The sequence below is a fragment of the Microtus oregoni genome, unplaced genomic scaffold, assembly GCF_018167655.1.
Source record: "Microtus oregoni isolate MIOR12 unplaced genomic scaffold, Mior012 000019F_ref0000042, whole genome shotgun sequence".
Classification (NCBI taxonomy): Eukaryota; Metazoa; Chordata; class Mammalia; order Rodentia; family Cricetidae; genus Microtus; species Microtus oregoni.
This window is the reverse complement of record NW_024543078.1, coordinates 10,879,606-10,891,699: the sequence shown is the minus strand read 5'-3', so window position 1 is coordinate 10,891,699 and position 12,094 is coordinate 10,879,606. Positions and strand designations below refer to the sequence as shown.

Genomic DNA, 12,094 nt, shown 5'->3' with positions numbered 1-12,094 from the left:
GAGACGACACAAGAGAATGCTCCAACGACCGAAGCAATCAATAAACCCAAAGACGGTGAGCGCCAGCAGAGACCCTCCCGCAGGCGGGCCCTGGCCCGTTTTTTCCCATAAAGGGCCAGAAAGCCAGCGCTTTTGGCTCACAGGCTGCATCTGCTCCCTTTTGCTTATAATCCTGTAACAATGTAAACACTGGCTCAGTCCAGGAACTGCGCAAACAGGCAGGGTGCTGGAGTCTGGAGCAGCAAGCCCAGAGAGGGTGAACACTTACTCAATGCCACACAGCAAAATCTCTAACAGACCTGGGAGCTTTCCTCAGCATGAGCTGATAGCTCGGGTCTGTGTCAGAGAAGCAAGACCACCACCTCTCCTTCCCAGTTCTCACTCATAAGACAGGGACAATGATCCCCAGGAAGTACTGGCTCCTTACCCCTACCCTAAGAGTCCATCACCAGAACTAACCCAGGCTCCGCCTTCCATATGATGTCAGATCTTTGGGGGCTGCAGAGGATATCAGGAAAAGCGTGCTGAGCTGAGGGCTCAGTGGCTCTGCAGAACTTGGGGTCACGTGATAAGGTATGAGAAAAGGAGTAGCTCGGGGCCTGATCATGTGAGTCCACCACTTGCCCCCAGGAGGGCACCAACCCCACAGCAAATTTCATGCTCACACTACCCCTGTAGGACACAGACCCTGACCTGGGGTACTATCCCACTGGACCCCAAGTGCAGCCCAGACTGGCACCTGGCCACACAACAGACGTTTGCTGGGAACCTGCCCAGTGAACTCTGTACCTCAGAGAACCAGCAAGGGCCTACAACCTAGAACATATTGGGAGCCATACTGTATGTGAGCCCTAAAGCCTACTCTTGCTCTCTGGGATGCCTTGAGAACGCTCTTTGCTACCTTGCTGTATCCATGCTCAAACTGCAAGGGTGAGTCACCCTGGGGACTCTGCGGGCACTGGTGAGTGGTGAAGGCCTTGCATCACAGACACACACCTGGGACAGCTGCGGACAGTTGAGAACAGAGCCCTTAACATTCTCACATGTCATGGCCACTTTGCGGCTGCTCAGCTCCATCAAGGGATCTATTTGAGACATCACCGAGGGTGCATGTGGGGACGGGAGTTCCCGGAGGGGAGGAAACAGCCCAGGACAAGGGCTCCAGGATGACACAGGTTGGATGAGGCATCTGCCTCACTAACCAGGGAGCCAAGGAGGAAGGCCAGGCAAGCATCCAACTGATTTCCCGTTACCACCTCACATGGGCAAAGAGGCGCAGAGTAATGCTCGTTGCATCTGTGGACCTGTTCAGTTATGCCAGCAGGGACTCAGGAGCCACAGAAGCAGGAGGTGGAAGGCAGTGGCAGGAAAAACAGGAGTCCACAGCCAGCCTGAGCTACCTGAGACCCTGCTGAGAAAGAGCATGAACCTAGCTGGTGCTGGCAAACAGGCGCAGATGAGCAGCACACACAAGCCACTCTGGCTGCTGTGGAGGTGGCCAGCTGACCTGACACATTAGAGATGCTACCCTCAGTGTTGGAGAGATGGGTCAGTGGTCAAGAGCACTCACTAGTCTTCTACAGGATGGGGTCCAGTTCCCAGCACCCACATGCCCCAGTTCCAGGGACACCCAGCCTCTGCCATCTGAGCACAGAACTCACATGTACCTCTGGCCCACACATGTATACAGCATTTTAAAAGAGCGTGCACATATGTGTGTATAATTATACATAACTTAAACATACACACACAGACACACACGAAGTCACCCTCAAGACCACAAAAAGCTGTCCCCAAGGCTGGTGTTCTAGAGTTAAGTGCACGTGGGTGCTGCTCACAGCCGTTGGCAGACAACTGCTCATCCCATAGGCTCACCCTCGCCCTACACACCCAGGAAGCATGGCATGGACTGCAGACAGACTAGAGAAGTGAAGGAGCCCTCTGGGTAACCAAGTGGCTCTCTCAACTGAGACTTAGAGCACAGCAAGATGAAAGCCAGCTCTGTACAGAGGCTGGTGAGCTCAGCCTGGTATCCCCAGGTTCAGATTCCACCCAACTGGATTTACAGCCCAACTGACCCAAATTACAGTATGTCTGTGCAATGCATCAGCCACGAGACACCCTTGGCAGCCAGACCAGCTTCCCCACTGAGAGCTCTACACTGGCCTGGTGGCTCAGCGCTGTCACCAAGTAGTATGACAGTGCTGCACCAGGCACTGTGAAGTTGTGATCACTTGGGGGAGGAGGTACCTCCTGTTCCCCTTATCTGGATCATTTGGGGGCTATGTTGCTCAAGTTTGCAGCCCGTGAGAATCAAGAAGCCAGGCTCTGTGGGTCCAGGTCGCCATACAAGGCGCCTCTCTCTGCAGAGCAGCCGCTGTCATGAGGGTGGCTGCAAAGCCAGGCTGCTCTCCTCAGCCAGAGACTGCACAGACCAGAGGCTTCTGGACAGTTCCCAAGGGGGTTCTATCCAGAGTAAAAGTGGAGCACCCCAATCCATGTGGCTTCTGTTGTCTCCCCTCTTCTGCATCACAGAGGACTCTTCCCTCCTCGCCCGTGCACACTGTAAATCTTGCTCCTCAAGACACACCCAGACTCCTCAAATGACAGGGCAGGATCATAGCTTCACCCTGGTTAAACCTTCTCCCAGCATGATCTGGGCCTGGGGGGTCGCAGCTGGCATGAAGATGGGGACCACTCAGGCCTGCTGTTATCGCACATCTGGTGACTTAGTGACAGTTCTAGCCTCTTCTTATCTAACTTGGAGTGTGCCTGCATGTGGAGACCAGTTCAGGACAGTTGGTGTGCGCTCTCCAACTTATTTTTTTAAATATTTATTTATTATGTATACAATATCCTGTCTGTGTGTATGCACCAGACCCCATCACAGATGGTTGTGAGCCACCATGTGGTTGCTGGGAATTGAACTCAGGACCTTTGAAAGAGCAGGCAATGCTCTTAACGGCTGAGCCATCTCTCCAGCCCTCTCCAACTTATTTTTAAAACACTCTCGCTGAACCTGAAGTTCACCGTTTTGGGCTAGGCTGGCCAGCCACTGAGTTCCAAGATCCTCTGTCTCACCCTTTTTCCCACAATGCTGGGGGTTTTAAAGCACAGGCAGTCATGTCTGGCTATTGATATGGGTGCTGCGATGTGAACTCAGGTCATCCTGGTTTGACAGTAAATGCTCCTATCTACTGAGTCACCTCCCCAGCTCTCACTTTCAAGGCAGTCACTTCAGCCACTAAGGTGTAAGTTACCCATCCACCCACGCCTTGCATGTGTGCTCGAAGGATGGATGGGGCTTCTCTCCTCCTGCTTCACTGCAGCCCAAGCTCAGAGTTTCCAGAGCCTCTAGGTTCCTAAGACCTTAAACCTGAACACTCAGATTCATGGGAAGTGGGAGGTGGCCAAAGGGACAAGGAGTAACCTGGAAAGGTAATAGTGCTGTCCAGCTCCTCTCAAGGCTCCTCCGATCTCCCATTTCTCACTGTGGGCTCAGTCCCTCTGTCTGGTCAGTGGCATAACTAAAATGGGCCAAATAAGTCCCAGCTGCTTCGGGTGGCTTAGGGGCTAACGGAACAGGGCCTTGGGACCTGGTTGGGCTGTGGACACTTACCCCTGCCAGTTCTCGCACACAAGGAGGCTGGGCTGCAGGAGTAGGGGGCGGAGGAGAGCTGGTGGAAGCGCTAGCAGGGGCAGGAGGATCTAAGGCATACTCCCCAGCAGATTTGGGGTGCCCCGCATCAGGGCGGGGCGCCTCCGCCTCCCCCCGAGGCTCCTCTCCCGACTCCGGCAAGTCTTTGAGCTCTGTGGAGGACTGGGGGGCAAAAAAGACAATTTTCCTTCAATGTACACAAAGGCCACACTGTGGGGAAGGGGAGGGTCCCTGTCCCTACCTCGGCCTTCCCATGAATAGGGCTCTTGGGTAGGTAGGGTCTGAGCCTCCTTTTTAGAACAATGGTGGGCCCAGCATGAGGAGACCCCTCTCTTGGCACAAGGAAGGAGACATGCTATTAGAGATTAAATCCCGAGGATCCTGCCACTCCAGCTAAACATTAAAATGCTATCAATGGACAGGACAGAACAGGACAGGGGAGAGGGGCCAGGACATCCACAGATTCTTTGGCCTCTGGTTTTCCCAAGCTCATCTGGTACATCCTGGGTGTGGGCTTATTTGGCAAGGGCCAAGGAATGCAAAAGCTAATGCCTGGCAGCCTTGGAGGTAGATCTGGGGACTCTGCGGGCATCTAGGCCAAGCATCTGTGGCCAAGTCTTAATCACAGGTGATGCCCTGCATAGTGGCCCAGGGCCTCAAGCCCCACACAGCACTGCCCACCAGCTGGTTCTCAGCTGTAACTGAAATGCCTGTGGCTGACTGCAGAAACAAAGGCAATATCGAGGGTGTGACCTGCCCACAGAGCTGTGCTGGGACTTGAGTCAAGGTCCTGCTGTGATGCCTGGTCACCTTGAGTCCTATGCTCCAGAGGCCTTGTTTCAACCTCCCGGGTGGCTGGGACGTAGGACTGTATCATTAGATGTAGCATGGGTGCTACTTTGAAACATGACCCCCATCAAAAGAAAATACAACAAAGACAGAACCCTGTGGAAGGAAACAGCTCCATCACACTCTCTAAGGCCAGGTGTGGTGGCACAAGCCTGTAATCTCAGCACTCGCAGGCAGAGGCAGGAGGACCAGGAGATCTGGGCCAGCCTTGGCTATATAATGAGACCCTGGCCCAGAGGGGCAGGAAGAGTTTACAAAGCTTCTCTACACAAGGTCACTTCATGCTCAGATCTGAGCATCATCAAGGGACGACAACAATTTCCTGGGCAAGGTCTTCCCAGAAGCATAATGGCCACTGCCAGCACCTACTGCTACTCTTCGAGTGAGATTTCACACCTCTCTGGGAAAGTGGGAGCCAGCTACTGGAGTCACGTGAAGGCGCACAGTGGGCTCTTGGGGGCCAGGGCAAAGACAAGGAAGGTTCCACCTGTTTCCAGTACTGAGCCCTATCACACCAGCCTGCCACCGTCTTCTGGCCCCTGTATTCCTCAGGGACAGCCACACTAAAGTACCATATGGTCCAGGTGCTATGCGAACAGTAGGCACAGCTGCAGGGGACAGCTTGTCCAAAGCCAGTGATGGGCCTGAGTGGCACTGACTTCCGAGAGCTATCACTAGAGGTGCTGCGAGCGGACACCACTGAGAGCGGCAGCCTATTACCTGCTACACAGCCAGCACAGAGAAAGAGAAGCAGCTCCCTCACATACACACAAAGCCTCACAAACAGCATCCCCAAGGCATGGGACAGAGGAGAGCAAGAGGATCATGTGATGCCAGTCTGGTATGAGTCTTCAGGTATCAAAGGTCTGGAGTCTGTGGGAGTGCACAACTGTTACCCCAGCACTTAGAGCTTGAACTCCAGCCTAGGTTACAGCACAAGACTGTCTCAAAATAAAATAAAAAACCGGGCTGTGGCTCATCACGTGGAAGGCCCTGGGTTCCACTCCCAGCTCCCACAACACACTCCCACTCAGGAAGATCAGTTAAAGAGTTCAAGGTTAGCCCGGGTTACACAGTGAGTTCAAAAACCCCTTGGGATACAAGAGATTCTGTATTAAAAGTAATGACCACAGGGCTGGAGAGATGACTCAGCCTACTTTTCCAGAAGTCCTAGGTTCAACTCTAAGCACCCTCACAGCAACTCACAACTGTATAAACTTCCAGTTCCAGGGGACCTGACACCTTTTCTGACCTCCTTGGATGCAAGTAGGCAAAACACACACTTAAAATAAACTACAAAATAAATGGAAAAGAAAAAAAAGAAAGAAAAAGAAAGACAGACCACTCCGCTCAGTCAGCAGACCATGAGACTTTTGCTGTTTTGTTTTTTAGAGACAGGGTTTTCCTATGTAGCTCTGGCTGTCCTGGAACTCACTCTATAGACCAGGCTGGTCTCAAACTCAAAAAGATCCTGTCTCTGCCTCCTGAGTCCTGGGATTAAAGGTGTGTCCCACACTGCCTGGCAATGAGATTCTTTCTTTAAAGGTTTCATTTTTATTTTTCATGTGTGTCGACTTGCCTATAATATGTGTACCATAAACCCAGAGGCCAGAAAAGAACATAGTACAGAAGATTGTGAATCTCCATGTGAGCACTGAGAACTAAATCCATGTCCTCCGCAAGAGTGGCCAATGTTCTTAACTGCTGGGCCGTCGCTGCCCCCAAGCATGAGATTTCTACTCTCAAATACAATAAGCCAGGTGTGTGGTGCACATCTTTATCCCAGCACCTGGGGGAGGAGGCAGAAGCAAGCAGATCTCTGTGAGTTCAGAACAGCCTGCTCAAAATATCAAGTTCTAGGCCAGCCAAGACTATAAAGTGAAGGAAGGCCCTGTCTCTAAACAAAAGTAGTAATTATTAATTACTAAATAAACAAGTTGGACTCAGAGTCTGCGATCTCTGCTGGAGCCTGAGTGGGACTGAGCTCGCTGCCTGGGACAGAGGGAGCACCAGGAGCAGAGGCCAGGAGCAGGTTTGGTCCTGGGACACGGGCAGAACAGGATTTAGCCAGCGACCAGATCCAGAGTCAGCAATCTCCACGGGAACAGGTACAGGGGAGTGACCGCTGAGCAAGTGAGCCAGAGTGTCTGAGGGAATCTGGGACCTTGAAGTAAGAAGACCTAAACCAACACCCCAGGGGTTTAGGCATGAGTCTAGACCCAGGAATTTGGCCTGAGTCAGGACCTCTGTCAGCCTGGGCATGAGTGAACCTGGGTCCTCCCAGGGAATAGGCAGGAACCAGAGATCTCGGAGAGGTCAGTTGTGAGTCTGGGACCTCAGAGAGAGTAGGCTTGAGCCAGGACCTCTGTGGGTTAGGGCATTGGTCTGGGACATCAAAGGGAATAGGCAGGAACATGGAACCCCTGCGGGTCCAAGCCTGAGTCTGGGACCTCTGAGGAAGTAAGCAGGTCCTCTGTGGGTCTGGGCACACCCAAGCCTGGGACTCCCAGGCAGTAGAATGGAACCAGAAACCTTTTCAGGTCCAACTCCAACCCAGGGACTTCTGAAGAAGGGAATCCAGATCAGGATTTACAGGTGAAAGTTGCCCTGAGTCAAGGAACTCCACCTTGGGCAACAAATCCCACAGAGTGGAACAGAGTGGAGACTCCTAGGACAGAGAGAATGAGAGGAAACAAGCTCCAGAAGCCAGGAGCAAATCCAGTCCTGGGACACTGGCAGACCAGGATTGACCCAGCAGTCAGCGATCTCTACCAGAACAGGTTCAACTTCAAGACAGGGACTTCTGTAGGAAGGGATCCAGACCAGATTTTACAGGAACAGATCAAAGCCAGCAACATAGGTCAAAATAGGCCTGAGACAGCAAACTCCAAAGGAACAGAGCCAAGCACAGGAGCACTGAGCTATCTGCAGGAACAGGAGTAACTAACGGAGTAACTAGAACTGTGGCACTGACTGTACCACGAGGAACAATTCAGCTTTGGATTCACTGGCACCTAGAAGATTATTCAACAGACTCTCAGTCAGCCCCAACCACACCTATTAGAGGAAAAGATGAGTAGAAAGGTAACATCACATGCTACACCACAAAGAAAAACACAATACCAGTAAAACCTAAAGACCCTACAATAGCAAGACCTGAACAACCAAATATGGATGAACCAGAAGCAATGATCTGAAATATAACTTCAAGAGAAGGTTTAAATTCTTAAAGATGAAACGAGAAATTCCCTTATAGAAATTGAGGCAGAGACAAACAAAAATTGAAAGATATCAGCAAATCACTTAAAGAAAACCAAGAAAAAGAACTCAAACATATAAAAGAAACTATTCAGGACTTGAAAACTGAGATAGAAACAATAAAGAAAACACAAGCCGAAAGAATTATAGAAAAAGAAACCATGAGAAAAAGATCAGGAACATTAAATGCAACATGAACAGCAGAATATAAGAAATGGAAGAGAGAATCTCAAGCGCTGAAGAGAACATAGAGGAAATAGACTCATCAGTTAAGGAAAACATTAAATCTAACAAAAGCTTAACCCAAAATAGCCATGAAATATGAGACACCATGAAAAGGCCAAATCTTAGAATAATAGGTATAGAAAGAGAAGAAAGAAGTTCAACTCAAAGGCACAGAAAATTTATTTAACAAAATCACAGAAGAAAACTTTCCCTACCTAAAGAAAGATATGCCTATGAAGATACAAGAAGCTTACAGAACACCAAACAGACTGGACCCAAAAAGTCCTCTCACCACATAATAATCAAAACACTAAACATACAGAGTAAAGAAAGAATATTAAGAGCTGCAAAGGAAGAAGGCCAAGTAACAAATAAAGATAGACCTATCAGAATTACACCTGACTTTTCAGTGGAGACAATGAAAGCCAGAAAGTCAAGCATTAGGCATACATTAAGAGAGACCATGGATGCCAGTCCAGCCTACTATACCCAGCAAAACTGTTGATCACCATAGAAGGACAAAACAAGATATTCCATGACAAATCTAGATATCACCAATACCTAACCACAAACCCAGCCCTACACAAAATACTAGAAGAAAAACTCCAACCCAAGGAAGATGGCTACACCAACAAATACACACACAATTGGTGATCTCATTACAGCAAATCCTGAAGAAGAAAAAATGCACAAATTAACATCACCAACGATGAAAACTAAATTAACAGGACATAGCAACCATTGGTCATTAACATCCCTTAAATGTAAATGGACTCAACTCACCCATAAAAAGGCACAGGCTAACAGATTGGATACGAAAACAGAATCCATCCCTCTTCTGCATACAAGAAACACATCTCAACCTCAAAGACAGACATCGTCTCAGAGTAAAAGGCTGGGAAAAAAAATATGCCAATCAAATGAACCTAAGAAACGAGCAGGTTTAGCTATCTTAATATCTAACAAAATAGACCTCAAGCTAAAATCTGTCAAAAGAGACAAAGAAGGTCATTTCATATTAGTCACAGGAAAAATCCATCAAGAGAAGATTTCAATACTGAACATCTATGCCCCAAATACAAGGGCACCCTCATATGCCAAAGAAACACTTCTAAAGCTTAAATCATACATTAAACCCCACACACTAATAGTGGGAGACTTCAACACTCCCCTCTCATAACTGGACAGGTCAAGCAGACAAAAAATGAACAGAGAAATAAGAGGACTAACAGATGTTATGACTCAAATGGACTTAACAGACATCTATAGAGTATTCCATCCAAACAGAAAAGAATATGATGGAGGTGGGTCTTATGTCTTATCTGTTGCTTTCATTGGTTAACTAATAAAGAAAACTGCTTGGCCCTGATAGGACAGAAAATTAGGTAGGTGGAGTAGACTGAACAGAATGCTGGGAGAAAGAAGCCGAGGCAGGCAGTCGCCATGATTCTCCCACTCTAGACAGACGTAGGTTAAGATCTTTCCTGGTAAGCCAGCTCGTGGTGCTACACAGAATATTAGAAATGGGTTAGATCAATATGTAAGAGCTAGCCAATAAGAGGTTAAAACTAATGGGACAAGCAGTGTTTAAAAGAACACAGTTTCCGTGTAATTATTTCAGGTATAAAGCTAGCTGTGCGGCCGGGTGCCAGGAACATAGCCCGCCGCCCCTTATTACAACAAGAACATACCTTCTTCTCAGCACCTCATGGAACCTTCACAAAAATTGACCACATACTCAGTAACAAAACAAGCCTCAACAAATACAAAAAAAAAATTGGAATAACCTCATGTACCTTTTATCTGATCACCATGGTTTAAAACTAGAAGTCAACAGCAATACCAATTCCAGAAAACCCACAAACACATGGAAATTAAACAATGCTCACCTGAATCATAAATGAGTCAAGGAAGAAATAAAGGGGGAAATTAAAGACTTCCTTAAATTCAATGAAAATGACCACACAACATACCCAAATTTATGGGACACAGTGAAAGCAGTGCTAAGAGGCAAGTAGCACTAAATGCCAACATAAAGAAGCTGAAAAATATCCCACACTAGTGAATTAACAGAACACTTGAAAACTTTAGAACAAAAAGAAGCAAACTCACCTAAGAGAACTAGACAGCAGTAAATAATCAAATTGAGAGCTGAAATCAACAAAACAGAAACAAAGAAAACAATACAAAGAATCAATGAGACAAAGAGTGGGTTCTTCCAGAAAAATCAACAAAATAGATAAACCTTTATCCAAACTAACCAAAAGGCAGAGAGAGAATATCCAAATTAACAGACACGGAGAAATACAGAGGATCATCAGGTCATATTTTGAAAAACTGTACTCAACAAAATTGGAAAACTTAAAGGAAATGGACAACTTTCTGGATAAATATCACTTACCAAAATTAAATCAAGACCACATAAGCAACAGACCTATAAGTGCTGAAGAAATAGAAACAGTCATCAAAAGTCTCCCAACAGAAAAAAAAAAAAAAAAAACCAAAACCCAGGACCAGATGGTTTCAGCTCAGAATTCTATAAGATTTTAAAAGAAGAACTAGTACCAATACTCCTCAAATTATTCCACACAATAGAAACAGAGGGAACACTGCCAAACTCTTTCTATGAGGCCACAATTACCCATTACCCAAACCATAGAAAGACAATACTAAGAAAGAGTATTACAGACCAATCTCACTCATGAACATTGATGCAAAAATTCTAAATAAAATACTGGCAAATCGAATCTAAGAACACATCAGAACATCATCTACCATGACCAAATCGGCTTCATCCCACAGATGCAGGGATGGTTCAACATACGAAAATCTGCCAACGTAATCCACCATATAAACAAACTGAAAAATAAAAACCACATGATCATCTCATTAGATGACGAAAAAGCATTTGACAAAATACAACATCCCTTCATGATAAAGGTCATGGAGAGAGCAGGGATAAAGGAACATACCTAAACATAATTAAGGCAATATACAGCAAGCCAACAACCAACATCAAACTAAATGGAGAGAAACTCCCAGCGTTTCCACTGAAATCAGGAACAAGACAAGGTTGTCCACTCTCTCCATACCTATTCAATATAGTTCTTTTTTTTTTTTAAATATTTATTTATTTATTATGCATACAATATTCTGTCCAGACCTCATTACAGATGGTTGTCAGCCACCATGTGGTTGCTAGGAATTGAACTCAGGACCTTTGGAAGAGCAGGCAATGCTCTTAACCGCTGAGCCATCTCTCCAGCCCCCAATATAGTTCTTAAGGTCCTAGCTAGAGCAATAAGACACCAAAGGGAGATCAAGGGGATACAAATTGGAAAAGAAGTCAAACTCTCACTGTTTGCTGATGATATGATAGTTTACATAAGTGATCCCAAAAATTCCACCAGAACCTCATAAACACTTTCAGCAATGTAGCAGGATATAAGATTAACCCAAAAAAAAATCAGTAGCCCTGCTGTACACAGATGATAAAAGGGCTGGGGAAGAAATCAAAAAATCCAACACCCTTCACAATATCTACAAATAGCATAAAATAACTCTAACCAAACAAGTGGAAGACTTGTATGACAAGAACTTTAAATCTTTGAAGAAAGAAATTGAAGAAGACACAAGAAAGTGGAAAGATCTCCCATGCTCTTGGGTAGGTAGAATTAACATAGTAAAAATGGCAATCTTACCAAAAGCAATCTACAGATTCAATGCAATGCCCATCAAAATCCCAGGAAAATTCTTCAAAGACCTTGAAAGAATGGTACTCAACTTCATTTGGAAAAGGAAAAAAAAACAAAAAAAACCCCCAAAAAACAGGATAACCAAAACAATGCTGGGCAATAAAAGAACTTCTGGAGGCATCACAATCCCTGACTTCAAACTCTACTACAGAGCTACAGTACTGAAAACAGCCTGGTATTGGCATAAGAACAGACAGGAGGACCAATGGAACCAAGCAGAAGACCCGGATATCAATCCACACATCTTCAAACACCTGATCTTTGATAAAGAAGCAAAAAACATCAAATGGAAAAAAGAAAGCACATTTAACAAGTGTATTCACCTACATGGATACCAACATGTAGACAA

The 12,094-nt window shown here is 46.5% G+C and overlaps 1 protein-coding gene across 3 annotated transcripts in view; it reads right to left on the bottom strand.

The window, feature by feature from the left end:
* Nucleotides 1–12,094, bottom strand: part of Ranbp3 (RAN binding protein 3) — a 49,977-nt gene that overhangs the window by 22,144 nt on the left and 15,739 nt on the right. For 2 of the 3 annotated variants that reach the window (XM_041669624.1, XM_041669623.1), the window contains exon 3: nt 3,620–3,820. The exons of the other annotated variant lie outside the window; for it this stretch is intronic. In XM_041669624.1, coding sequence (XP_041525558.1) covers nt 3,620–3,820 — 201 coding nt within the window. The remainder of the gene's footprint in view (nt 1–3,619; nt 3,821–12,094) is intronic. 3 annotated transcript variants of the gene reach the window in all.